The sequence below is a fragment of the Phacochoerus africanus genome, chromosome 6 (assembly GCF_016906955.1).
Source record: "Phacochoerus africanus isolate WHEZ1 chromosome 6, ROS_Pafr_v1, whole genome shotgun sequence".
NCBI lineage: Eukaryota > Metazoa > Chordata > Mammalia > Artiodactyla > Suidae > Phacochoerus > Phacochoerus africanus.
Genome location: NC_062549.1, coordinates 90,558,070 through 90,583,733, shown reverse-complemented (window position 1 = coordinate 90,583,733; position 25,664 = coordinate 90,558,070). Strand labels below are relative to the sequence as shown.

Sequence of the window (25,664 nt, the reverse complement as noted above, 5' to 3'; positions counted from 1 at the left end):
GGGCTGGAACCTTGGAGAGGGACAGGCTGCCAAGTTTTCCAATGACAGGATCATGCTCTGCCATTGCAGCCAGGACCGCCTTCTCCCGTTGCTGTCAACATAACTTAATTCCTTCCTCGGGTAAGAGTTCAGGGGGAAAAATGCCCTGGTAGAATGAGGTCGGAGTTTGGAGACTATCAGTTTTTGCCACCCCAAGACTTAGTGGCTCAAAAAACAAACATAGCATTTGTTGCAATTCTGTGGCTGGGCTGATCTCCTGATCTGGGCTGATCTCAGCTGGTGCTGGATGGTCTCAGATGACCTCATTCACGGGTCTGGGGCCTTGGCTGCTATGTCATGGCCATCTGGGGCCTTTTTCCTTAGGATCTCTCTTCCTTCAGGAGGCCAGCTTGGGCCTGTTCACCATGGTGGCAGAAGGCAAGCCCCAGGATGCAAGCACTTTTGAAGCCTCTGCTTGCACTACATTTGCTAATGTTCTATGGGCCAAAGCAAGCCATATAACCAAGCCTTAAGGGTAGGAATGGAGAGGTAGACTCCCTCTCTTAAGGCAGGAGCATCGAAGGGCTCTGCAGACAGCAGTGCTAATAATTTGCAATCTACTGATGAGACCTTCAAGAAGGCTGTGGTGATGCTGCTGTGTGGCACTGGGAACTATATCTAGTCACTTATGATGGAGCATGATAATATGAGGAAAAAAATGTATACATGTATGTGTGACTGGGTCACCTTGCTGTACAGTAGAAAACTGACAGAACGCTGTAAACCAGCTATAATGGAAAAAATAAAAATCATCTTAAAAAAAGAATGATGTGGTGAGCAATGGTTAAGAAAGAGGAATCAGAGGGAAGGAGCCCAGGAGCTGGATCAGGGAAACAAAAACCTTTGGAAATGACCCTGCACTATCTTTCCACAGCACGCTCTGGTAATTCGAGGTGGAGAGAAGATGCAGATCCACGTCCAAGAGGTGGTGGTGGGAGATGTGGTAGAAGTGAAGGGTGGAGACCGAATCCCGGCTGACATCCGGCTTATCTCTTCACAAGGATGTAAGGTGAGGGGACGTGATGCTAAGGAAGGGGCCAAGCCTGGTCTTAGAGCACTGTAGTGACCCAGGCTCAGTTAAGCATCGTTTAGGAGTTCCCGTCGTGGCTCAGTGGAAACAAAACCGACTAGCATCCATGAAGATGCAGGTTCAATCCCTGGCCTCGCTCAGTGGGTTAAGGATCAGGCATTGCCCTGAGCTGTGATGTAGGTCATAGACGAGGCTTGGATCTCATGTTGCTGTGGCTGTGGCGCAGGCCAGCGGCTACCGCTCCGATTCAACCCCTAGCCTGGGAACCTCCATTGTTCAGAACCTTGAGACGTCACAAGTGCAGATGTGGGCTTAAAGACAATAAGGTGCTGTGTGTACGTTTGTGTTTCTGTCTGCATGTCAATGATGGTGATGTGGCAGTTAAAGACGTATCGTCTTTATAAAGCTTTTTGTCTCCATGCTCACTTTACCACCCATCCTCCCTCCCATCCCAGGTGGACAACTCATCCTTGACAGGAGAATCCGAGCCCCAATCCCGCTCCCCTGAATTCACCAATGAGAACCCTCTGGAGACCCAGAATATCTGCTTCTTCTCCACCAACTGTGTGGAAGGTAAATATCGCATTGTAAATAGCTTAGATTCAAAAGCAAAGATCAGGAGTTCCCGTCGTGGCTCAGTGGTTAACAAATCCAACTAGGAATCATGAGGTTGTGGATTCAATCCCTGGCCTCGCTCAGTGGGTTAAGGATCCAGCGTTGCCATGAGCTGTGGTGTAGGTTGTAGACTCGGCTTGGATCCCGCATTGCTGCAGCTCTGGTGTAGGCTGGTGGCTACAACTCCGATTCAACCCCTAGTCTGGGAACCTCCATATGCCTCAGGTACGGCCCTAGAAAAGACCAAAAAAAAAAAAAAAACAAAGATTAAACAAAGATTTCCAGAACTCTCTATGTCCTAAGGAAGGTCAGAGGCTGCTAAATAGCCTAAGTGCTCCATCACTCCTGAGCTGCATGACCTTTGATGAAAGGTCAAAGCCTCATTTCCACATCTGTACACTGAAGATACTAAAAGTTACTACTCCATAGATTTTTATGTGGGTTAAAGGAGATAATACATAGAAAATGCTTAGCACAAGGCCTGACACATGGTAAATGCCCTATAATTGTAGCTATTTTTAATTCTGTCTAGTGAATGGACTATGCTCTCTGGGCTGAAAATAGCATAGAAGGAAAGACAATTATTCAGCCCTGCTAGGTCCCTCTTCTCCAGACGCGAGCCCTAACTTCTCGCTTTTCCAGGTGAAGGTACTGGCATTGGAAATTTGAGTTACCGGAGCTGCCACTCATACCTTTGGCTTTGCTCCGAGAACCTAGGGCGTCTTCAGAGACAGCTCTGGCCAGAGTGGTAACAGGGAGCTCAGTATCATGAGGTCAATTTTTCCTTTGTTCTTTCTGCTCAAGGAGGCCACTAAGACTCTCTGGAACACACATGAAAACCATTATTCATGCTTAAGTATAAATGTTTGGGTATCTAAGAAATAGCTTTTTTTTTTTTTTTTAAGGCAACAGAAATTTATTCTCTCAGTTCTGGAGGCCAGAAGTTCAAAGCCAAGGTTTCATTTGTGTGGCAGCTCTGAGGGAAAAGTCCACCTCCCCATGACCCAACCCCATGCCCACCCCCAGGTCCCCTCCCCCGTCTCTCCTCTCCTCTCTCCTCGGAGGAAACTTGTCGTTGGAGTCAGGGCCCATCTCGTCTGGGGCGACCTCTTCGCAAGCCTTCACTTCATTCCATCTGCAAAGACCCTATTTCCAAACAAAGCTTGGTTCACAGGCGTGGGGGTCAGGATTGGACATAGCCTTTGGAACCCCCATTCAGCCCCCTGCACACACTAGGCAGAGGGACAGGAAATACCTATTCTCTCTCTTTTTTTTTTCCCGTCTTTTTGCCATTTCTTGAGCCGCTCCCGCTAGGAGATTCCCAGGCTAGGGGTCTCATTGGAGCTGTAGCCACCGGCCTACACCAGAGCCACAGCAACGCGGGATCCGAGCCGCGTCTGCGACCTACACCACAGCTCACAGCAACGCCAGATCGTTAACCCACTGAGCAAGGGCAGGGACCGAACCCACAACCTCATGGTTCCTAGTCGGATTCGTTAATCACTGCGCCATGACGGGAACTCCAGGAAACAGCTATTCTTTAACGGCATGTCTAGTGTGTGTCAGGTACTACTGATATCTCTGATTCTAACACTTCCAACTGATATGATCCCTGTTTTACACGTGAAAGCCCAGGGTTCGAAGAAATTAAATGCAGTGCCCAAGAGCACAACTCAACAGAAAGGAGGAGGATCAAGGATTCTAGTGCAAGTCTGGCTCCAAAGCCCATGCTCCTTCCACAGAACCTCCTCTGGAATAAAGGATCCGGCATTGCTGTGAGCTGCGGTGTAGGTCACAGATGTGGCTCGGATCTGGCGTTGCTGTGGCTGTTTGACCCCTAGACTGGGAACTTCCATATGCCACCAGTGTGGCCCTCAAAAATAAACAAACAAAAAAGCCCCCTAAGATGACATTTGCTCCAATTTGTCCTTCCAATTTGTCCTTTTCATCATTCCATCTGAGAAATACCATGTGGCTAGACTGGAGGAGGTTTTAATAGGAGATTAGAAAGATTCAAGATGCGGCCGGGAGGGTGAAGCTAGGTTGAAGGAGCTTGACTGTTGAAAGGAATCTCTGTGCAATCTGTAAATAGAGAGCGTGACTTTACGCTTTAGCTTAAACCCTTGCCTCTCTGCTTTCATCAGTGTGGACCTTGACAGGGCTGCTGGTACAAACATCTCTCTTTGGGTTCTCACCCATCCTCATGGGGAGTTGGGAGGAGATGCTAAGCTATTTCTCTGGCATTGTATAGAAGGTGTGGTAAGGAGTCAGTCTTGCCTGGAATATGGAAGGCTTGGCCTTCTTAATCTTCCCCAAGGATGATATCAACCTACCCTGTCTCTAGACACATTGGGATTAGTTATTAATCCTGTCTCTCCAAGCATGGGGAAGCCAACAGTAGAAGGAATAAAAATGAAGAACTAGATTAAACCATGGCATAAAATAAATAAGTGATACTATACCTAATACCCCACCACCACCAACATAAACCCTATCAGCACCAATCAGTTATTTTAGTATCTTCCTTCCACAAAGTTTGATGGATGAAGCAGTCTGAGGCTCATCTGCAGAGTGCCTCATACTGTGAAGCTTTCCAGAACCACTCTTCACATGTCATTGATCTGACCTGTCCACTGTCAGAACAGGACTCTGTTCTCGGTCTCATAAGGCTGAAGGTGACCTTGAAAATGGACTGGCAGCCCCATGCAATGATGTTCCTGGGAGCTGCCAGATTAGAGCTACCCTATGAGACACACGTGGGATTTTACATCTGTCTTTCTGGAGACCTCAAATTCATCTAAATGAAGAAAAGAAGGAAAAAATTATTTGCGTGCCTACCATGTGCCCAACCCTGTTCTTGGCTCTTTTAAAAACATTTAATCCTGGAGTTCCCGTTGTGGCACAGCAGAAACGAATAGAGTAGGAACCATGAGGTTGCAGGTTCAATCCCTGGCCTCCCTCAGTGGATTAAGGATCTGGGGTTGCCATGAGCTGTGGTATAGGTCACAGACACAGCTCGATCCTGCGTTGCTGTGGCCGTGGCGTAGGCCAGCAGCTATAGCTCAGATTCGACCCTAGCCTGGGAACCTCCATATGCCACGGGTGCAACCTAAAAAAAAAAAAAAAATTAATCCTTGAAGCTGTGTAGGTGCTTTCATCCCACTTTATTTATTTATTTATTTATTTATTGCTATTTCCTGGGCCGCTCCCGCGGCATATGGAGGTTCCCAGGCTAGGGGTCGAATCGGAGCTGTAGATGCCAGCCTACGCCAGAGCCACAGCAATGCAGGATCCGAGCCGCGTCTGCGACCTACACCACAGCTCACAGCAACGCCAGACCGTTAACCCACTGAGCAAGGGCAGGGACCAAACCCGCAACCTCATGGTTCCTAGTTGGATTCGTTAACCACTGCGCCACGACAGGAACTCCTCATCCCACTTTAAAGATGAAGAAACCCAAGCCTCAGAGAGTCTCAGTAAGTTGCCCCAGGGCAATTAGTACTTTGGAAAGTTGAATTTCCAGCCCTGCATCTTTCTGATTCTAAAATAAGTGCTATTTCTATAATATGTTGCTTTTCTGGGTGATTCCGACTGTAACTTCAATGGTAGGAATTTCAGCCATTGTGGTAAAGCAGGAAGAATTATTTCAAGCAAAGGACCTTAGGGGGCCCTTCATTTCCAGCACATGAGGGTCTAGCATCCTGTGTATGTGAAGTTCCCCTTCTGACTCAGGGGCCTTGCTGGTGGGAAGCACAGAGGCCCAGTAGTTATGGCCTATACCACCCAGCAGGGGGCAGACTGGCTCCAGCCAGCCAAGCAGGGAGGGGGCTCCAGGCAGAGCAGTTTCTCAAGCTCCACACTGCTGACTTTTGGGCAGCGCTATTCTTTGAGGGAGGAGGAAAAGGGGGTTTGCCTGTGAGTTGCAGGCTGTTTGGCAGCATTCCTGCTCTCTCTCCACTAGGTGCCAGTAGCAACCCCTCCCACCACAGTTGCGACAGAAACCAAAAATGCGTCCAGACATTGCCAATTGTCTCCTGGGGGGCAAATTGAGAACCACTGGGTTAGAGGATGAGGCAATATAGGATTCTAGCAGAAGGGGAGACACTCTTCCTGGGGACGGAGAAGTGTCACTACTGAGGACAAGAGAAGAAACCTAAAGGCAACAGAGATATTTAGATGAAGAGTAAGGGGGACTTTCTTGGCAGTGAAGGCAGTTAGGCAATAAAACTGGGTCTCTCCAGAGAACTGTGAAATCTCTCCAGAGATTTTTCAGAATAGGAGCCCCTCATCTGTGTAAGTGAAATATAAAGAGACTAGGACATAGAAAACTCTCAGAGGACCTTGAGTTTCCACCTTGTTTCGTTGTTTTTTAATTAAAGTATAGTTGATTTACAATATTGGGCCAATTTCTGTTGTATGGCAAAGCGCCCAGTCATACCCAGTCATATATATATATACTTTTTCTAATATTATCTTCTTCTTTTTTTTTTGGTCTTTTTAGGGCCGCACCCACAGCATATGGAAGTGGCCAGGCTAAGGGCTGAATGGGAGCTGTAGCCTCTGGCCACAGCCACAGCCACAGCCACAGCCATGCCAGACAGATCCAAGCCGTGTCTGCAACCTACACCACAGCTCACAGCCACGCCAGATCCTTAACCCACGAAGCGAGGCCAGAGATCGAACCTGCATCCTCACTGATACTAGTCAGATTCATTTCCGCTGAGCCATCACGGGAACTCCTCTAATATTCCCATAGTCTATCCCAAGAGATTGGATATGGTTTCCTGTGCTGTAGGCAGGACCTCATTGCTTATCCATTCTACCAACATCTACCAACCCCAAACTCCCCGTCCATCCCTCCCCCTGCCCCCCCCCCCCCGCCCCTGGGCAACCACATGTCTGTTCTCCACGTCTATGAGTCTGATTCCGTTTTGTAGAGAGGTTCATTTGCATCCACCTTGTTTTTGACCATTGACAGTTTTCTCTTCATAGGAACCAAACCCCACAGCCTTCCCAATTCAGACTACCCCCTTCGTCACCTACAGGAACCGCCCGGGGCCTTGTGATCGCTACAGGGGACGCCACCGTGATGGGCCGCATTGCCTCACTGACATCAGGCCTGAAGGTGGGCCAGACCCCCATTGCTGCTGAGATCGAACACTTCATCCACCTGATCACAGCCGTGGCAGTCTTCCTCGGTGTCACTTTCTTTGGGCTCTCACTCATCTTGGGCTACACCTGGCTGGAGGCTGTCATTTTTCTTATTGGCATCATTGTGGCAAATGTGCCTGAGGGGCTGCTGGCCACCGTCACGGTGAGTAGCCGGGGTGGAGGGTGGCCTCAGAGCAGACCAACTACCTCACAGAAATGAAACCGCTAGTACCTCCCTTGTGGTTGAACCTCTCAAGTTCAGAATACTCCAACACCATGCATGGGGTGGGGGGCAAACCCCTTAGCTCCCAAAGGACTGTGACTGCCTCAACCCCTTTCCTCCTAAATGAGAAAAGAAGTGAGTTACAATGCAGAAAGCGTTAGATTATAAATCACAGGAGCGAGTTCCGGTCCAGGGTGTACTGGTTGGTGAACCTGGACAATTCTCTTCACTCCAGGCCTCTGTTTATTCATCTGTTTATAGAGAAAGATGAATTTAGAAGTATGGACTCTCGGAGTTCCCGTTGTGGCTCAGTGGTTAACAAATCCGACTAGGAACCATGAGGTTTCAGGTTTGATCCTTGGCCTTGCTCAGTGGGTTAAGGATCTGGCATTGCTGTGAGCTGTGCTGTAGACTCGGCTTGGATCTGGTGTTGCTGTGGCTGTGGTGTAGGCCGGCAGCTACAACTCCGATTAGACCCTTAGCCTGGGAACCTCCATGTGCCGTGGGTGCAGCCCTAGAAAAGGCAAAAAGACACACACACACACACACACACACACACACAAAGTATGGACTCTTACTGGAAAGGACTTCAAAGCCCATTAAATTCATACTTTCAAGGAGTTCCTATTGTGGCTCAGCGGTAACAAACCCAACTAGCATCCACGATGATGCAGGTTTGATTCCTGGCCTCACTCAGTGGGTTAAGGATCCAGTGCTGCCATGAGCTGTGGTGTAGGTCGCAGATGTGCGTCGGATCTGGTGTTGCTGTGGCTGTGGTGTAGGCCAGCAGCTGCAGCTCCAATTTGACCCCTAACCTGGGACCTTCCATATGCTGACGGTGCGGCCATAAAAACTAAAAAAAAAAAAAAAAGAAAAGAAAAGAAAAAGAAAAAAAGAAATTCCACTTCTCAACATGGGGAATATCCTTGTACAAAATCTGCAGCAGGCAATGATGATTTCCAGTAGTGGGAAGTCTGCCCCTTTTTATGTCATCTCATTTCATTGTTGGATTGCTCTAGTTAGAGTTCATTATGTTGAGCAGACATATGATTCCCCATTTGGTCCCAGTTTTCCCACCTGAAGAAACACAAGATGAGTCACTTCTGTCTCTTCGATAACCACCCTTTGGATTTTTTACAGTAGTCATTACATCCCTCAAACTCTCCAGGTGGGAGGTCAAATGGTGCCTTCTCCCTTAACCCTGCTTCCTGTGACTTGATCTTCAGACCCCTGTCTTGCTGATCACCTGTTTGGGGGATTGCTCTCCTTTACCAAATCCTCTTAAATGGAAATGAGAGCAATACTCCGGGTGTGGTTGGACCAACACAAAGACATCAGGACTCAGTATCATGTAAATAAGTAGTAACTCCTCCATTAGAATTCTGAACATCAGAATTCCCATCGTGGCGCAGTGGAAGCGAATCCCACTAGGAACCATGAGGTTGCAGGTTCAATCCCTGGCCTCTCTCAGTGTGTTAGGGATCCAGCGTTGCCATGAGCTGTGGTGTAGGTCACAGACGCAGCTGGGATCTGGCATTGCTGTGGCTGGGGTGTAGGCCGGCAGCAATAGCTCTGATTAGACTTCCTAGCCTGGGAACCTCCATATGCCTCAGACGCAGCCCTAGAAAGACAAAAAAAAAAAAAAAAAAGAATTCTGTACATAACCACAGCCTAAAAATTCACTCACTTTTAAAACCACCTTGCCATACACCTGATTTTCATTGAATTTATGGTCAACAAAAACTTTCCGGTTTAAGGGATTTCTCAAATCTTTTTCAGTGTTGCAACTGCCCTTTTCAGTTTCATCATTCTCTACCCTCCATTCCTTTTTCACCTTTTGGTACAGCCCTCTTTCCACACACAGTATCATATACCACAATAAAAGTTTAGTCATCAGTGTGGTCCCTGGAAAGACTGGACTTGAGAAAGAGGTGTGGTCTGAACTTGAAAGGATCACGGGGGAGTGGAATATTCCAGGAGGAATAGGAAAGCATTCTCTATGATACCCTGGTAAAGGAATGCACTCTTTTTTTTGAAACTCTGCCATAAAGTGCAAACCAAAAATCACTTTCCTAATTTCCTTCGCCAGTAGCCACAGATGGGATTTCTAAAGAAGGGGTGGTAACAACAGGGAAATAAGTACCAAAAAAATTAAAAGAGCAATAAAAATGATCAGATTTCCAGGACACCACATGCTGTGAGCAGCCAAGCTCTTCTCTCACTTCCCCTCTCCCCCTCTTCCATGCCTTAGGTGTGTCTGACCCTGACGGCCAAGCGCATGGCTCGGAAGAACTGCCTGGTGAAGAACCTGGAGGCGGTGGAGACGCTGGGCTCCACCTCCACCATCTGTTCAGACAAGACGGGCACCCTCACCCAGAACCGCATGACCGTCGCCCACCTGTGGTTCGATAGGACCATCTACAAGGCCGACACCAGCGAAGAACAGACTGGTGATGAGTGGCGCTGGTGGGCAGAGCGTGGAAGGATGTGGGGGAGGTGATGAGGGGGCTGAGCGGGCGGGGTGAGTCCAGACAGCCAGCAGATAGTTGGAAAGCAAGAAGAGAGCAGGGAGGCGTGCAGGACAGAAAGCGCTGTCTCTGAGACGGCTCTGGATGCAGAACAGGCTGTGAATAACCCCCTGCTTTAAACGCCCCATCCCCTGCTCACATCTGTTCTCTCTCCCTAGGGAATTCGTTTGCCAAGGGCTCTGATACCTGGTTTATCCTGGCCCAGATCGCTGGCCTCTGCAACCGCGCTGACTTTAAGGCGAATCAGCAGACCCTTCCCATATCTAAGGTGTCAGGGTTAAGGCACCTCGGTGTCCGGGGTATAACCTGCCCTCTCCCCTAAGTATCTCTTTCCTGGCCCTCAGGGATGCCCTGAGCGCCCCTCCCCATTCTGCCGTCTCCTTGTCACCACTGGCAAGCCAGGTGCCCTGCCCAGACTCGTGACATGATCTCATCCCTGCAGTGGGCAACAACAGGGGATGCTTCAGAGTCAGCCCTCCTCAAGTTCATCGAGCAGTCTTACAGCTCTGTGAAGGAGATGAGGGAGAAAAGCCCCAAGGTGGCTGAGATCCCCTTTAATTCTACCAACAAGTACCAGGTACAGAACCTACAAAGGTAGGAGAATAGCTGTGTGGGGTGGGCTTGTCACCTGGGGAAATGGAAGCTTTGCCTTTGCTTTTAGGTCTGAGCTGGGGAACAGATACGGGGGATAAGCAGTGCCCCAATTAGGAGGAAGCCTCACCTCAGGGGAAAGTGAGGAACAGGTGCTGATGAAAAAGGAAGCAGCATTTGGCCCTAAGCAGACTTGAGGCTACGCCACTTGTGCAGAGAACAAGTCATAAAGTGCTCTCTGAAATGTCCCTAGGCAGCAATGGCTGTCTGCAGAAAGTCACAGAGAGGCATCCCTGTGGCTACTGTGAGATTTCCTACTGCCGAATATGCTGGATTTGCCCACCACTCCTCCGAAGTGCCTTATCTCACTAGTCACCAAAGACTTCTTTTCATTCCATGCCTGAGATTCTAGGAGGCGGTCAGGGGCCTCCAGCCTGCTTGTCAAGTTGGTTTCCCAGGGGCATTTTATCCATGATCCAGCGAGGAGTGACAAGGGAAGGAGAAATGAAGAGCAAGGGAAGTGGGGGCCTGACAATAAAATCTGAAAGTGGGACAGGAAGCAGTACTTCCCTCCCACGTGAGAATCCCGGCATAATTTGAGGAGGGTTATGGCGGAAAGTAGGGACCAGTGGCATCTCCATGCCTGGAGCTCTAGCAGCTAAGGTTGGAATGTTGAGAGAGAATCATGATTTGCTCAGGGGATTGGAAGTCTTATCAATTCATGCACTGCCAGAAAGGTCAGGCATTCAGGTGCGGAAACAGAAGAAATGAAACTCCCAAAAGTCAGTTTTGGTTTTGTGTCTTAAAAAACACATAATAATAGTAACCACTTCAGCAGCACATATACTAAAATTGGAATAATATGGAGAAGATTAGCATGCCCCCTGGATGACAGGCAAATTCATGAAGTTGTCCATACTTTCATATATATATATATATATACACACACACACACACACACACACACACACACACACACACATATATATATATATATATATATATATATTTTTTTTTTTTTTTTGGCCGTGTCCATGGCTTATGGAAGTTCCTGGGCCAGGGATCGAACCTGCATCACAGCGGTGGATCCTTAACCTGCTGTGCCGAAAGAGACTACTTTCTCCTATCTGAAAGTTGCTTAAGGGAATAGATCATAAATTTTTTTGTCACAAAAAAAATTTTTTTTGGTAACTGAAATTAAGGACAACAACAATAAAATAACAAAGGCTATACAAGATTTTTTTTTTAACCCAGTTACCTATATTTTCACACTGAAAGCCGAACGAGTGAAAATTAAAGAAACAGATCCACAGTTTTTTGTCTCAACTGGCTTTTCGTCAGTGTAATAAGATAGGTCCCCTAGGCCCAAACTGCAAACTTATTTCCACTTTTTTCTGATGTTTAGTGGCCTCACGAACCAGACAGGAATTTTGTGCTTGGCAGGGCCTGATTAAAGCCTTTGTCTGGAAAGAATTAGGTACCTCTCCTTCCACTAGATTCAAAATAAAAGCAAAACACAGCCACGACATTTGTTGGGACGTCCAACAAAATTGCAACCTTCCCCCAAACGACTATGTTAGTACCTTTTCTGAGCTTACTGAAGATCAAGTTCAAACAGCAAATTCCTCCTCTTCACCAAGTATGCTTGGCCAGCCTGCAAGCCACCCAGCTCTGATGGGACTTGCGTGGGGGGTTGGGGGGTGTGCCAACAAAACCCCTCTGGCCCCTTTCCCTCTCTACTCATGAACCACCTGCTTTAATCAGCTTGCTCTTGGGGCAGTCAGAGGCTCCAGTCTGCAGGGACATCCTAGCCTGCTGGTCGTTTATAAGCCTTGGTCTCTCCCTCTCTGAGATGGAAATGAATAAGTTTCTCTGTTCTGACATTTCCAGATTTCTCCCATCTTTTTGTCTGTAATTTTATTTTTTATTTTATTTTACTTTATTCTATTTTACTTTTCAGGGCCACACCCTCAGCATATGGAAGTTCCCAGGCTAGGGGTCAAATCGGAGCTGCAGCTGCCAGCCTACACCACAGCCACAGCCATGCCAGATCCCAGCCGCATCTGCGACCTATGCCACAGCTCATCGCAACACCTGATCCCCAACCCACTGAGCGAGACCAGGGATCAAACCCACATTCATGGATACCAGTTGGATTCGTTTCCACTGTGCCACAATGGGAACTCCTGTCTGCAATTTTCCATCAAGATGTGATTTTTCTGTGACTAAATTACTAGCTGAAACAGCTCTTGCTGTCGCTTCTGATCATCTCCAATAAATAGTCAACAAATAGGTTTGTGGCTTTTTTTTTTTGTCTTTTTGCCTTTTCTAGGGCCGCTCCTGCGGCATATGGAGGCTCCCAAGCTAGGGGTCTAATCAGAGCTGTAGCCACTGGCCTACACCAGAGCCACAGCAAGGCAGGATCCAAGCCGTGTCTTTGACCTACACCACAGCTCATGACAACGGCAACGCTGGATCCTTAACCCACTGAGGAAGGCCAGGGATTGAACCTGCAACCTACTGGTTCCTAGTCAGATTCGTTAACCACTGCGCCACGGCGGGAACTCCCAACAAACAGGTTTTTAAGTGCTCACAAAATTAAGCTTTTTTTTTTTATTAAATTTATTTTATTGAAATACAGTTGATTTACAATGTTGTATTGATTTCTGCTATACTGCAAAATGATTCAGTTTTGCAGTATATATATATATATATATACACACACATGCACCTAACTATACATATAGTGTGTGTATGTATACTCTTTTTCTTTTTTTTATTTCCCCGATACTTTCTTTTTTTTCTACTGTACAGCATGGTGACCCAGTTACACATACATATATACATTCCTTTTTCTCACATTATCATGCTCCATCATAAGTGATTAGAGAGAGTTCCCAGTGCTGCACAGCAGGATCTCATTGCTTATCCGTTCCAAAGGCAATAGTCTGCATCTATTAACCCCAAGCTCCCAATCCATCCCACTCCTGCCCCCTCCCCAAATTAAGCTTTTTAAACTTTTTACAGCTTTCTGCTTACATGAGTTAAGGTTTTCCCTCTAAACTGCCTAAGCATATTTTGAATATAAGAGTTTTTGGAAAGTTTCCAAAGGAGCAGTTTTAACCACGATTTACACCCAGGTTTCCCACCTGGCTTCTCCTTGGGCCCATGCGATCTGACCTTCAACACTGAAGGCTCAATTCCTCTCTATGTGCTGATTTTATTACCCGAGAGCAGGAATTTCCTGTCGATCATAAGAGGAACTCCACAGATGGTTCCTTTTCGTGGATCAGAGATCACAGAAAAATGAAAACTGTAATTGATCTCCTTTTCTGTCCTCAAGTTGTGGCCTGAGGTTCCCTTCATGACTACGCCCTCCCTTCCCAACTGAGGCACAGTGACACTGACCCTCTAACCTGAACCATCTAGCCCCTTGGGGGACTTGTCATATTCCCAGGAGACGGTGGCCGGGGGGCTAGAACGGTGAACTTATTTTTGCATGGTGCTTCAGTTTTCAATGTTGCTTTTTGTGGGTTTTTGCTTATTTGTTTGTTTTTTGCTTTTTAGGGCTTTACCCATGGGGTATGGAAGTTCCCAGGCTAGGGGGTCCAACTGGGGCTGCAGCTGCCAGCCTATGCCACAGCCACAGCAATGCTGGATCCTTAACCCACTGCGCAAGGCCAGGGATCGAACCCGCATCCTCATGGATCCTAGTCGGGTTTGTTAATGGTTGAGCCATGAGGGAACTCCCTCAATGTATTCTTTACAAATATTGTCTCTCTCTTATAAAAACCCAATGAAGTGGGCAAGTTTATCAAAGGACCTAAGGCTCTGAGAGGTTGAATGGACTGACCTGAGGTTGTAAAGCACCCTGCTGGCCTGGAGCCCTGGTGTTTGACTCTAAGCACCTTCCCTATACTCTGCGGTCTCCACTGGCCCCACCACCTCTGCTTCTAGCTGCCCAGGTGGAGAGGGCCCCGCAAACGTGAGGCTGCCCCGTCTGCCCTCAGTTTCCAGTCTGGCTGAGCAGATAACAGAGATTCGTGTGCAAATAATACCAGGCTGCGGGTTCCTGGAAAGGAGGAGGGATGGGCTCAGATTTGGCTGGGGGGTAGGGGGCTGCATGGAGTTAGGGGACCAAGGAAACAGACACAGATTGCCTGTCGGCTCTACTCTCAAAAACCTTTCCTTCAATGTTGTGCCCCAACCCTCGCTCTCTCCTCCTGCCCCATGGATGCTTCCTCTCCTCTCCCTAGATGTCCATCCACCTCCGGGGTGACAGCTCCCAGACCCACGTACTGATGATGAAGGGGGCACCTGAGAGGATCCTGGAGTTTTGCTCCACTTACCTTCTGAAAGGGCAGGAGCGCCCAATGGACGATGACATGAAGGAAGCCTTCCAGGATGCCTACTTGGAACTGGGGGGTCTGGGGGAACGCGTGCTAGGTGAGGGGGCTATGGGAGGAGCCTTCAAAGGGTGATGTCAAAACGGTTATTATTTGTAGGGGGCAAATCTAGGCTGTTGTGGGGAGCAGGCTAGAGACGTAGAGGAATGACGACTGGTCCTGCCTTCTGTCCCTCTCCAGGGTTCTGCTTCTTGAATCTGCCTAATACTTATGCCAAGGGGTTCAAGTTTAACACCGATGAAATCAACTTCCCCATGGAAAACCTTTGTTTTGTGGGGCTCATCTCTATGATTGACCCTCCCCGAGCTGCAGTGCCTGATGCCGTGAGCAAGTGTCGGAGTGCCGGGATTAAGGTAAACACCTGCCCATCCCAGAAGCCCCTTACCTGTCATACATTGGATCCACCTACCCTGGATAGAGTAGGTTCTTGGCTTAACTGAAATGATTTCTGACTCCTTGAGCCAGTGACTCTTTTTTTTCTTTCTTCCGCAGCATATGGAAGTTCCCAGGGTAGGGGGGGTCGAATCAGAGCTGCAGCTGCCAGACTACCCCACAGCCACAGCAACGCCAGACCCAAGCCTCGTTTGCAACCCACACCGCAGCTCACGGCAACACAGGATCCTTAACCCACTGAATGAGGCCAGGGATTGAACCTGCATCCTCATGGATACTAGTCGGGTTCATTACCACTGAGCCACAATAGGAACTCCTTGACTTTTACTCTTAAGAGACAACAGTAGTAAGTGTCCTCTGTCGTTAGAATCCTGTCTTGCACCGAACATTAGAATCACTAGGGGAACTTTAAAAATCTGATACCTTGGCCACACTCCAGATGCATTAAATTAGAAACTCTCAGGTGGGACCCAGGCATCTGTATTTTTTAAAACATTTCTGGAGATTCTAATGTGTAGTTTGAGAACCAGCGCCCTAGGACAGGGTTTCTTTTTTTTTTTTAATTTTTTTTTGTCTTTTTTTTTTGCCATTTCTTGGGCCGCTCCCATGTGGAGGTTCCCAGACTAGGGGTCTAATCGGAGCTGTAGCTGCCAGCCTATGCCAGAGCCACAGCAACGCGGGATCCGAGCCGCGTCTGCAACCTACACCACAGCTCACGGCAACGCCGGATCGTTAACCCACTAAGCAAGGGCAGGGATCGAACCCGCAACCTCATGGTTCCTAGTCGGATTCGTTAACCACTGCGCCACGACGGGAACTCCAGGACAGGGTTTCTCAAACTGATATGCCGGCGATTCACCTGGGGGTTTTGTTGGAATGCAAATTTAAATTCAGAGGTCTAAGACACCCCACGATCCTGCATTTCTAACAAGCTCCCAGGGGATGCCAGTGGCTGCTGGTCTGCAGACCACACTAGAGGTAGCCAAGTGCTAGAAGATGCCGCGGAACCATACTGCTGGATGGGTTGTGAAAAGGGTGAGGCCAAGTGGGCCAGGGGCCTGGAGCAGGCAATAGTGAGAAGGAGAAATTGAGACTGGGGGCCCTTGGTGGATCTGACTCAGGGTGAACAGCTGCCTCAAGAGGTATACATCCAGGAGCAAAAGCTAGAAACCACAACAAAATGCTCTAAGAGTAAAACACACTTGCAAAACAAACCCAGAGATGGGAATTCCTCTTCAGTCAGGTTGGGCTCGCAGCAGGATAGCAGCGGTAAAATTCCTCTAATTCTGAGATGTTCTGTAACCCACATTTCCCAGATCAAATTCTAAGACTCAGAGTTCCCGTCGTGGCGCAGTGGTTAACGAATCCGACTAGGAACCATGAGGTTGCGGGTTCGGTCCCTGCCCTTGCTCAGTGGGTTAACGATCCGGCGTTGCCGTGAGCTGTGGTGTAGGTTGCAGATGCAGCTCGGATCCCACGTTGCTGTGGCTCTGGCGTAGGCCGGTGGCTACAGCTCCAATTCAACCCCTAGCCTGGGAACCTCCATATGCCACGGGAGCGGCCCAAGAAATGGCAAAAAGACAAAAAAAATAAAAATAAAAATTCTAAGACTCATGTACATCTTTGTAGATTAAATATTGGTACTTCTCTGCTTATACTTTATATTCTGGGAGTGTCTGGGAGGACAGGTTGTGGGGGCAGGTGGGTATGGGGTGGGGTTGGAAGTATTTAAGGAGAACTGGATGCTCTCTGTTAGAGCTGGCTTTATTTTTATTTTATTATTATTGTTATTATTATTTTTGTCTTTTTGCCTTTTCTAGGGCCACTCCCGCAGCATATGGAGGTTCCCAGGCTAGGGGTCTAATTGGAGCTATAGCCACCAGCCTATACCAGAGCCACAGCAACGCAGGATCTGAGCTGAGTCTGTGACCTACACCACAGCTCATGGCAACACCGGATCCTTAACCCACTGAGCAAGGGCAGGGACCGAACCCGCAACCTCATGGTTCCTAGTCGGATTCGTTAACCACTGAGCCACGACGGGAACTCCAGAGCTGGTTTTATCTTGACCTTTGACACTTGGCAGTTTGTCCCAGGGCAGCCTGGGCTGAGCTAAGCACAATGATTAGTCACTACAGTGAGAACCAAAGAGTGGATCTAGGAAATCATTCTGAGTGACTTCCCTAATTACAAGATGTTTGGGGTGGTACAGGTCTTTGCAGAAACAGCATTATTATAACACATCTGCATAGGGTAACCACGTTATCTTGCCATTCCTCCACGGTTCTATGAGGTACCACGTCACAGGTGGGAGATAGATGGAGAAGGGGTTCATTTGCATTTTCGCAGCTTGGAAGCGGGCTGCTGGAATGAGGAGAACATTGTGGATGTCGTCTAAAATGGGTCTTATCTGGGATTTATAGATCCCTTTAGCAAAAGGAGAGTTATAATTATGCCTACGGGTGGAGAGGCCCAACCAGGAGACAAAGAGATGATTTGAGCCAGGGTGCCTGTCAGAGCAGGACCCGGTCACGGCCAGAGGCAAAGCAAGGCGTGACAGGTCTGAAGAGGACTCAGGCTGGCCTTGAGCTGGCACCTGAAGCAGAAGTTCTGGTGCTTTCTGGGCCGGTCCTCATTCTGGGCACAGGTTTACATCTTTTTTTTTTTTTTTTTTTTTAGGGCTGCCCTCATGGCATATGGAGGTTGCCAGGCTAGGGTTCGAATCAAAGCTGTAGCTGCTGGCCTACACCACAGCCTCAGCAACTTGGGATCCAAGCCATGTTTGCAACCTCCACCACAGCTCACGGCAACGCTGGATCCTTAACCCACTGAGTGAGGGCAGGGATCAAACCTGCATCCTCATGGATACTAGTCAGATTCATTTCCACGGCACCACAATGGGAACGCCTAGGTTTCCATTTTAATCTCTTAGTTCTTTTGGACCTGAGGCTGACTGAAATTCAGCCGACTTGATGAGGAATTCTGAACCATCCCCTTTTCCCTGTAGAGAAGTGAGAGACATACACATGATACCAGCCTGCAAGAAGGACAAAACATAATGGCTCTCCAGGGGTTGTCCCACACAATAGATCCTTCCAAGGTCAACTCCAAGATGGAGCCAATGCAGAGGTGGTGGATGTTACAAGGCTGCTGAAAGAAGCCAGACAACAGCTGTGTGGCAGCAAGGGCTTTTCAGTTGACTGTGAGACTGGTATTTCTCTGCCAAAGCCACGTGTTCAGGCCTTGGAAACATATGTGACTTTAAAACACTAAAATAAAATTATCCCATTATATTTGCCACTACCTGAGGCCCCTAGTAGTCTGAACACACTTGGCTCTTGTTGTGAATGTGGCCTCCTCTAAGAACCACGGCTAAGCAGTGAAGGCCTACAAGTGGGGTCACCCACACTGGAACATTTTTCTCAGATGGGTCTGATCTGGGAGAAGAGGGTCCGAGGGACCAAGACGGCGGCTTGCGAGGATACGTCGGAACATCAGCGGTATAGTCAGCACCAAGAAGTCAGCGGCAGCGAACCTAACTAGTGTCCATAAGGACGAAGGTTCAATCCCTGGCCTCAGTTCAGTGGGTTAAGGATCTGGCATTGCCAGGAGCTATATGTGTAGGTCGCAGTCACTGCTCAGATCTGGCACTGCTGTGACTGTGGTGTAAGCTAGCAGCTGCAGCTCCAATTCGACCCCTAGCCTGGGGACTTCCATATGCCGCGGGTGTGGCCCTTAAAAAAAAAAAAAAAAAAAGTTGGAAATGAAATTTCTTTAGTACTTGACAAATTCCAGAAACTAGCGAATGCCCTTTACCTCAAAGAGAGCCATTCTTTGTAGAACTGCGCCTCTATTGTATGTATGCAGCTCAGTGTTCTGTGAAATTGTGTCTTAGGAACTCACTCTTGGGGAGATGACTTTGTTTTTATTTCTCCAGCCTGGCATGGAGGTGGTATTTCCAGAAACTACTGTAGAGCAGCCCATCTGAACGGTCGGCCTGGGCTAGGTACCACACCTGTGCTGTAGGTCACGATGGATGAACCACTGGGAGACTTGCAGGGCAGTGGAGCCTGAAAGGCATCACTGAAGGCTCCATCTGCACCACATCTGGAATCTTCTAATCTTCTGTGCCGTTTCCCTCAGATCCTTGCCAGTTAGGCCATACCTCACTGGCAGAGTCTGGTGAGGATCTGGCGCCCCAGGACTGACCAGGGAACTTGAAATCAATGATATGGGTGACTGCTCAGAGTGCAACTTTCCTGAGTCTCTGGTAAATCCCAGCTTTGTTAGCACTTCTTCCAGTCAGCCCGCGGTGCCAGTGTGGAATGAGGAGGGCTCCTGGGAAAACTCCTTCAAGGCTTATTTCCACGCTCTGAAAGCAAACAGACCGACCTTTCCAGGACCTCTGTTCTTAGTTCAGCCACAGTCAGTTAGTTCTCTTACCCACCCCACCCCCAATCAGGGCCTGAGAATTCTATGCTTGGAGGGGACTTGGGGACCATGGGCAGTGGTTCCCAGGAAGTGATCATTCCTTCATTCTATAATTGCCTGTTGATGGATTACTATGTGCTAGGAATTATGCTAGGGCTGGAGACTTAACAAGGACTCGTAGGCATAGCTCCACTCTCTCGCAGAGTTCTCAGGCCAGCAGCGGGGGAGAGACAAGCCACCAAACAGACATGTGAGAAGTGCTGAAAGAACAGAAAGCTGGAAGAGCACAGAACATGGGCAGGTAGAGACAGGTAGTGTGAGGGTCAGAATGCACCTGGGCCTAGATGAAATTTCCCTAGGCAGGAGTTCCCATTGTGGTTCAGCAGGTTAAGAACCTCACTAGCATCCATGAGGATGTACATTTAATCGCTTGTCTCGCTCAGTGGGTTAAGGATGCGGCGTTGCCATGAGCTGTGGTGTAGGTCGCAGATGAGGCTCTGATCCCGAGTTGCTGTGGCTGTGGTGTGGGCCAGCAGCTGCAGCTCCAATTCAACCCCTAGCCCAGGCACTTCCATATGATGCACGTGCAGCCCTAAAACAAAAAAAGAAAAGAAAGAAATTTCACTAGGCAGATGGAATATTCCAGACTTGCCTTTATTACCACCGTTCTGTGGGTAGCCGTTTCTGTCTTAGAGCTTAAAGAAGCAGAACAGCTTATGGAGCAATTAAATGAAATTCTGAGTACAGTAATGCACCCAAATTCCTGATTTATTCCTGGGAAAACTAGAAGTCATTCCTATATTTTACAGCCTGATGGCCCTGACCCGCTTCCAAGGGTTGAAGTCACAATATCAAGATTTTGATCGGTAGCACAAGTTCTTGGGAATGAGCTACTGAAACCCCTGTGGAATGATAGCAGTGATGTTAGTTCTTAAAGGGGAAGGAGAAGGACCTGGGATCGCCCTGAAGATGATTCTGCTTCTTTTCCCTCCCCTCCCAACCTAGGTGATTATGGTAACAGGGGATCATCCCATTACAGCCAAGGCCATTGCCAAGGGGGTGGGCATCATTTCAGAAGGCTCTGAGATAGCAGAGGACATCGCTGCCCGGCTCAAGATCCCTGTCGACCAGGTCAATGCCAGGTGAGACCCCTAAAGACCTCACATCTTTGCTTTTTTTTTCCCTCCATCCTTAGCCAGCCCCACCTACTAAAGTTCTTTGGAAGATCTTCCTGTAGATACAATGTGCAAGATGTAAAAGTAAAACGTCATAGGAAAAGACGTGACTATGTCAGTGGGTTTTCAGAGGAAGGTGGGACAAAGAAAGAAGCAGAGAAGCGGGAGGAGGAGTTGGGAGAGGGGAGAGGATGAGGAGTTGGGAGAGGGGAGGGGATGCAGTGTGCTGATCAGGGGACCGTCCGTGGCTGGAGACCGTGAGGGGATGGAATTGAAAGGAGAAACAAAGAGGTCACAGTAAAGTTGGGTCGGAGGGCACCAGGACCCCTGGCGAATTCTCAGCACTCTGAACCAGCTTTCCGCAATTGCTTCCTTCAGGGACGTCAAGGCCATTGTGGTGCATGGCTCAGATCTAAAGAACATGAACTCCGAGCAACTGGATGAGATCCTACAAAACCACAATGAGATCGTGTTTGCTCGGACCTCACCCCAGCAGAAGCTCATCATCGTAGAGGGATGTCAGAGGCTGGTAAGGGAGACAGCAGAGCCTTGGGGGATCTGGAGGGAACCATGAGGTATAGCCCAGCCCCAAACTAAGCAGAGGAATGTGTGGGCAGGCGTGTGCTCCAGAGAGCATCCCATCGTGAACCCCTGAGATAGGCATCTGTTTGGGGGCTCCCTGAGAGTTTTGCCATCTCAGGAGGTGAGGGAAAAAGAAGGGCCAAGAGATCGACATCAAGCCTGACTACATCAAGAACAAGGGATGATGGAATCGGGAGTTCCCGTCGTGGCGCAGTGGTTAACGAATCCAACTAGGAACCATGAGGTTGCGGGTTCGGTCCCTGCCCTTGCTCAGTGGGTTAAGGATCCAGCGTTGCCGTGAGCTGTGGTGTAGGTTGCAGACACGGCTCGGATCCCACGTTGCTGTGGCTCTGGCGTAAGCTGGCGGCTACAGTTCCGATTAGACCCCTAGCCTGGGAACCTCCATATGCCTCAGGAGCTGCCCAAGAAATGGCAAAAAGACAAAAAAAAAAAAAAAGTTCCTCAATAATGTTTAAAAAAAAAAAAAAAACAAGGGATGATGGAATCAAACTGACCTTTGGGACTGTGCCTGAATCTGGCGTGGTCATTAGTTCACTCCCTCTCTGCTTCACCCAGGGAGCCATTGTGGCGGTGACGGGGGACGGGGTGAACGACTCCCCTGCGCTGAAGAAGGCGGACATCGGCATCGCCATGGGCATCGCCGGCTCTGACGTGTCTAAGCAGGCGGCCGACATGATCCTGCTGGACGACAACTTTGCCTCCATAGTCACGGGTGTGGAGGAGGGTGAGGAAGCAGGGTGCCCAGGGTTGGGCCTTGGGCCTTGGTCTCAGGCAAGAGAGTTGGCGTACATTATTCTCATTCCCTTTGCCCATCATCCAATCGCCTGTACAGAGCAATATTCACTGTCAGTCAAAATTTTGGAAATTTGATTTAGCCGGTACTTAGAGCATCACTATCTGGAGCCCTTATGAGACTGGAGGAAAGTCCAGATTTTCTAGGGAGAGTGGGGCTCCAGGGCAGCATAGTATTGTTTTTCTTCTCTCATGGGGATTCAAGTGGGTCTAAAGTAAGTTTCAAAAGGTAGCTATACCCATGGGACTTCTTCAAATTCCAGTCTCAGGAGGACACTAGCAACTTTTTGTCTGAATGATATTGACATATCAAGATCAGTTAGAGGAGTTCCCGTCATAGCTCAGGGGTAACGAACCCCACTGGCATCCATGAGGATGTGGGTTCGATCCTGGGCCTCACTCAGTGGGTCGAGGATCCACCATTGCTTTGAGCTGTGGTGTAGGTCACAGATGTAGCTCAGATCCTGCGTTGCTGTGGTTGTGGTGTAGGCCGCCAGCTACGGCTCCAACTTGACCCCTAGCCTGGGAAATTCCATACGCTGCAGGTATGGCCCTAAAAAGACAAAAAAAAAAAAATCAATTGGAGCCTAATCTATGAGTTGACTGCAGAAGGCAAATTAAGCCCCCTCTTTCCCATAGACTATACCCATTGGTGAACAGGAGAACCCCCAAATTCTGCTTCCTAGGCCCCCAATTTTTGCCTGGAGCTATGTGACTGAAATCTATGACAACCACATAATAGTAATTGCTAACATTTAATAGATGCAGACTATTGCCTTTGGAATGGATTAGCAATGAGCTCCTGCTGGGAACATAGTTCCACTGGGAACTATGTCTAGTCACCTATGATGGAACATGATAATGTTAGAAAAAAGAAAGTATACATGTATGTGTGATTGGGTCACCATTGCTGTGCAGTAGAAAATTACAGAACACTGTAAACCAGCTATAATGAAGAAAATAAAAATCATTATATAAAAAAAATAATAGGAGTTCCCGTCGTGGCGCAGTGGTTAAAGAATCCGACTGGGAACCATGAGGTTGCAGGTTCGGTCCCTGCCCTTGCCCAGTGGGTTAACGATCCAGCCAGCGTTGCCGTGAGCTGTGGTGTAGGTTGCAGACGTGGCTTGGATCCCGAGTTGCTGTGGCTCTGGCATAGGACGGTGGCTACAGCTCCGATTCAACCCCTAGCCTGGGAACCTCCATATGCCGAGGGAGTGGCCCAAGAAATAGCAAAAAGACAAATAATAATAATAATGATAAAATAATAATAATAATAATTGCTAGCATTTAATTGAGACCTTGCAGGATCCTGACACTTTGCTCAGTATTTTATAACCACTCAATTCAATAAAGTTCTTCAGCATCAACTATGTACCAGGCACTATTCCAGATGCTGGGGATACAACAATGGGGAGTAAACACACACATGCCTTCCCTCACCTAACTTAATTTCCAGTGGAGACAGACAGACAGACAATAAAGTAAACTAAACAGTGTAATAAAGAAGACAAGCGCAATGGGAAAAAATAGAGCAGGGGGTGGAGGGAGGGAGGGAGGAAGGGCAGCTTTTGGAAGGGTTGTAGGGAGAATTCAAATTATCTTGCAAAGCAGGAGGATGAAACTCAGAGAGGTGAGAGCTGCCCACAGTCACAAGCCAGTTGTAGCAGAAAATGGAATTGCAACCCAAGCCCAGGCTCCACTTCAACCTTAATCTTCTTTTTTTCTTTCTTTCTTTTTTTTTCTCCCCCCTTTGTTTTTCAGGGCCCCACCTGTGGCACACAGAAGTTCCCAGGCTAGCAGTTGAATTGGAGCTACAGCTGCCGGCCTACACCACAGCCACAGCAACGCCAGATCCAAGCCTTGTGGCAATGCTGGATCCTTAACCCACTATCCATAAACCCACTGAGTGAGGCCAGGGATCGAACCCGCGTCCTCATAGACTAGTCAGATTTGTTTCTGCAGCACCACGATAGGAACTCCCTCTTCCTTTTTAACTGAAGTCAAGTTGATTTACAATGTTGTGTTAGTTTCTGGTGTATAGCGAAGTGGTTCAGTTTTTTATATGTTATATATCAATTTTTATAATGTAATATATATGTCAATATTTACATTATATTCTTTTTCATATCCTTTTCACATTATAGTTTAGTATAAGATATTTAATATAGTTCCCTGTCCTATACAGTAGAACCTTGTTGTTTATCTATTTTATATATATTAGTTCGTTTATCTATTTTATATATAGTAGTTTGTTTATCTGCTAATCTCAAACTCGTAATTTATCTTCCCCGCCTCCCTCTTTCCCCTTTGGTAGCCATAAGTTTGTTTTCTATGTCTGGGAGTCTGTTTCTGTTTTATAAATAAGTTCATTTGTATCATATTTTAGATTCCACATATAAGTGATATATGTTTTTCTCTGTCTGACTTTCTTCACTTAATAAATCTCTAGGTCTATCTATGTTGCTGCAAATCAGCCTTAATCTTCTAAGGGCTTTTTTTTTTTATTTTTTTTATTTTATTTTTTTGGCCAGGGCCACAGCATGTGAAAGGTCCTGGGCCAGGAATCAAACCCCTGTCATAGCAGCCACCTGAGCTGCTGCAATGACAACACTGGCTCCTTAACCCACTACGCCACAAGGGAACTCCCTCTAATTCCCTCTAATGGCTTTTATATTGGCATTCTCAGACATCTCTAAGTTGTTTTAGCTTTTTTTTTTCTTGTCTTTTTGCCTTTTAGGGCCACACCTGAGGTTCCCAGGCCAGGGGTCCAATCAGAACTGCAGCTGCTGGCCTATGCCACAGCCACAGCAACTTGGGATCCAAGCCGCATCTGCAGCCTACACCACAGGTCATGGCAACACGGGATCCTTAACCCATTGAGCAAGGCCAGGGATCGAACCTGCGTCCTCATGGATGCTAGTTGTTTTCAATAACCACTGATCCATGACAGGAACTCCGCAGACATCTCTAAGTTTTAACCAGGCTTCACCCTGCTTCATTTTCAGAGATCAGATGATAGTAACCATGTCGAACCTAAGAAAAAAGAGTACACAGATGCGGCATTCTAATAAGTCATGGCTCGAATTAATAGTCACAGAATTTTTTCTTTTTAGGGCCACACTCACAGCATGTGGAAGTTCCCGGGCTAGAGGTAGAATCAGAGCTGCAGCTGCTGGCCTTTGCTTCAGCCACAGCAACACATGATCTGAGCTGCATCTGTGACCCATGCCACAGCTTTCGGCAAATAGCTGGATCCTTAACGCACTGACCAAAGCCAGGTATCCAACCTGCATTCTCAGAGAGTCAAGGTCAGATCCTTAATCCGCTGAGCCACAACAGGAACTCCGATGGTCACACAATTTAGAAACAAAACTGGGGCTGCCAAGGTCTAGGACCTTCATTCAGACCCTTTCACGGACCGTGATGCTGCCTGGTAGCGGCCTGTCCGTCCAGGAGCTGGTTTGTGGGAGGTGTAAACTCTGTGCTTCTCACAGAAGGTTGACCCTCCTCCCCAGGCCGCCTGATCTTTGACAACCTGAAGAAATCCATCGCCTACACCCTGACCAGCAACATCCCCGAGATCACCCCCTTCCTGCTCTTCATCATCCTCGGGATCCCCCTGCCTCTGGGCACGATAACCATCCTCTGCATTGACCTGGGCACCGACATGGTGAGGCCCAAGCT

General features: G+C 48.1%; 1 protein-coding gene, 1 long non-coding RNA gene and 1 pseudogene across 2 annotated transcripts in view; 2 read left to right on the top strand and 1 right to left on the bottom strand.

Annotated features, from left to right (window-relative positions):
* Positions 1-25,664, top strand: part of ATP1A4 (ATPase Na+/K+ transporting subunit alpha 4) — a 43,083-nt gene that overhangs the window by 7,758 nt on the left and 9,661 nt on the right. The window contains exons 6-17 of the mRNA XM_047784179.1: positions 914-1,048; positions 1,525-1,642; positions 6,730-6,998; positions 9,310-9,508; positions 9,745-9,854; positions 10,029-10,163; positions 14,434-14,623; positions 14,764-14,936; positions 20,413-20,549; positions 20,961-21,111; positions 21,741-21,909; positions 25,496-25,650. Of these exons, the coding sequence (XP_047640135.1) occupies positions 914-1,048; positions 1,525-1,642; positions 6,730-6,998; positions 9,310-9,508; positions 9,745-9,854; positions 10,029-10,163; positions 14,434-14,623; positions 14,764-14,936; positions 20,413-20,549; positions 20,961-21,111; positions 21,741-21,909; positions 25,496-25,650 (1,941 nt within the window). The remainder of the gene's footprint in view (positions 1-913; positions 1,049-1,524; positions 1,643-6,729; positions 6,999-9,309; positions 9,509-9,744; positions 9,855-10,028; positions 10,164-14,433; positions 14,624-14,763; positions 14,937-20,412; positions 20,550-20,960; positions 21,112-21,740; positions 21,910-25,495; positions 25,651-25,664) is intronic.
* Positions 11,000-11,100, top strand: LOC125130147 (uncharacterized; annotated as a pseudogene).
* On the bottom strand, positions 18,882-22,006 carry LOC125129464 (uncharacterized). Its single transcript, XR_007135483.1, has 2 exons — positions 21,680-22,006; positions 18,882-19,348 (listed from the first exon to the last, which is right to left on the bottom strand). It is a non-coding gene; the product is annotated as an uncharacterized LOC125129464 (long non-coding RNA).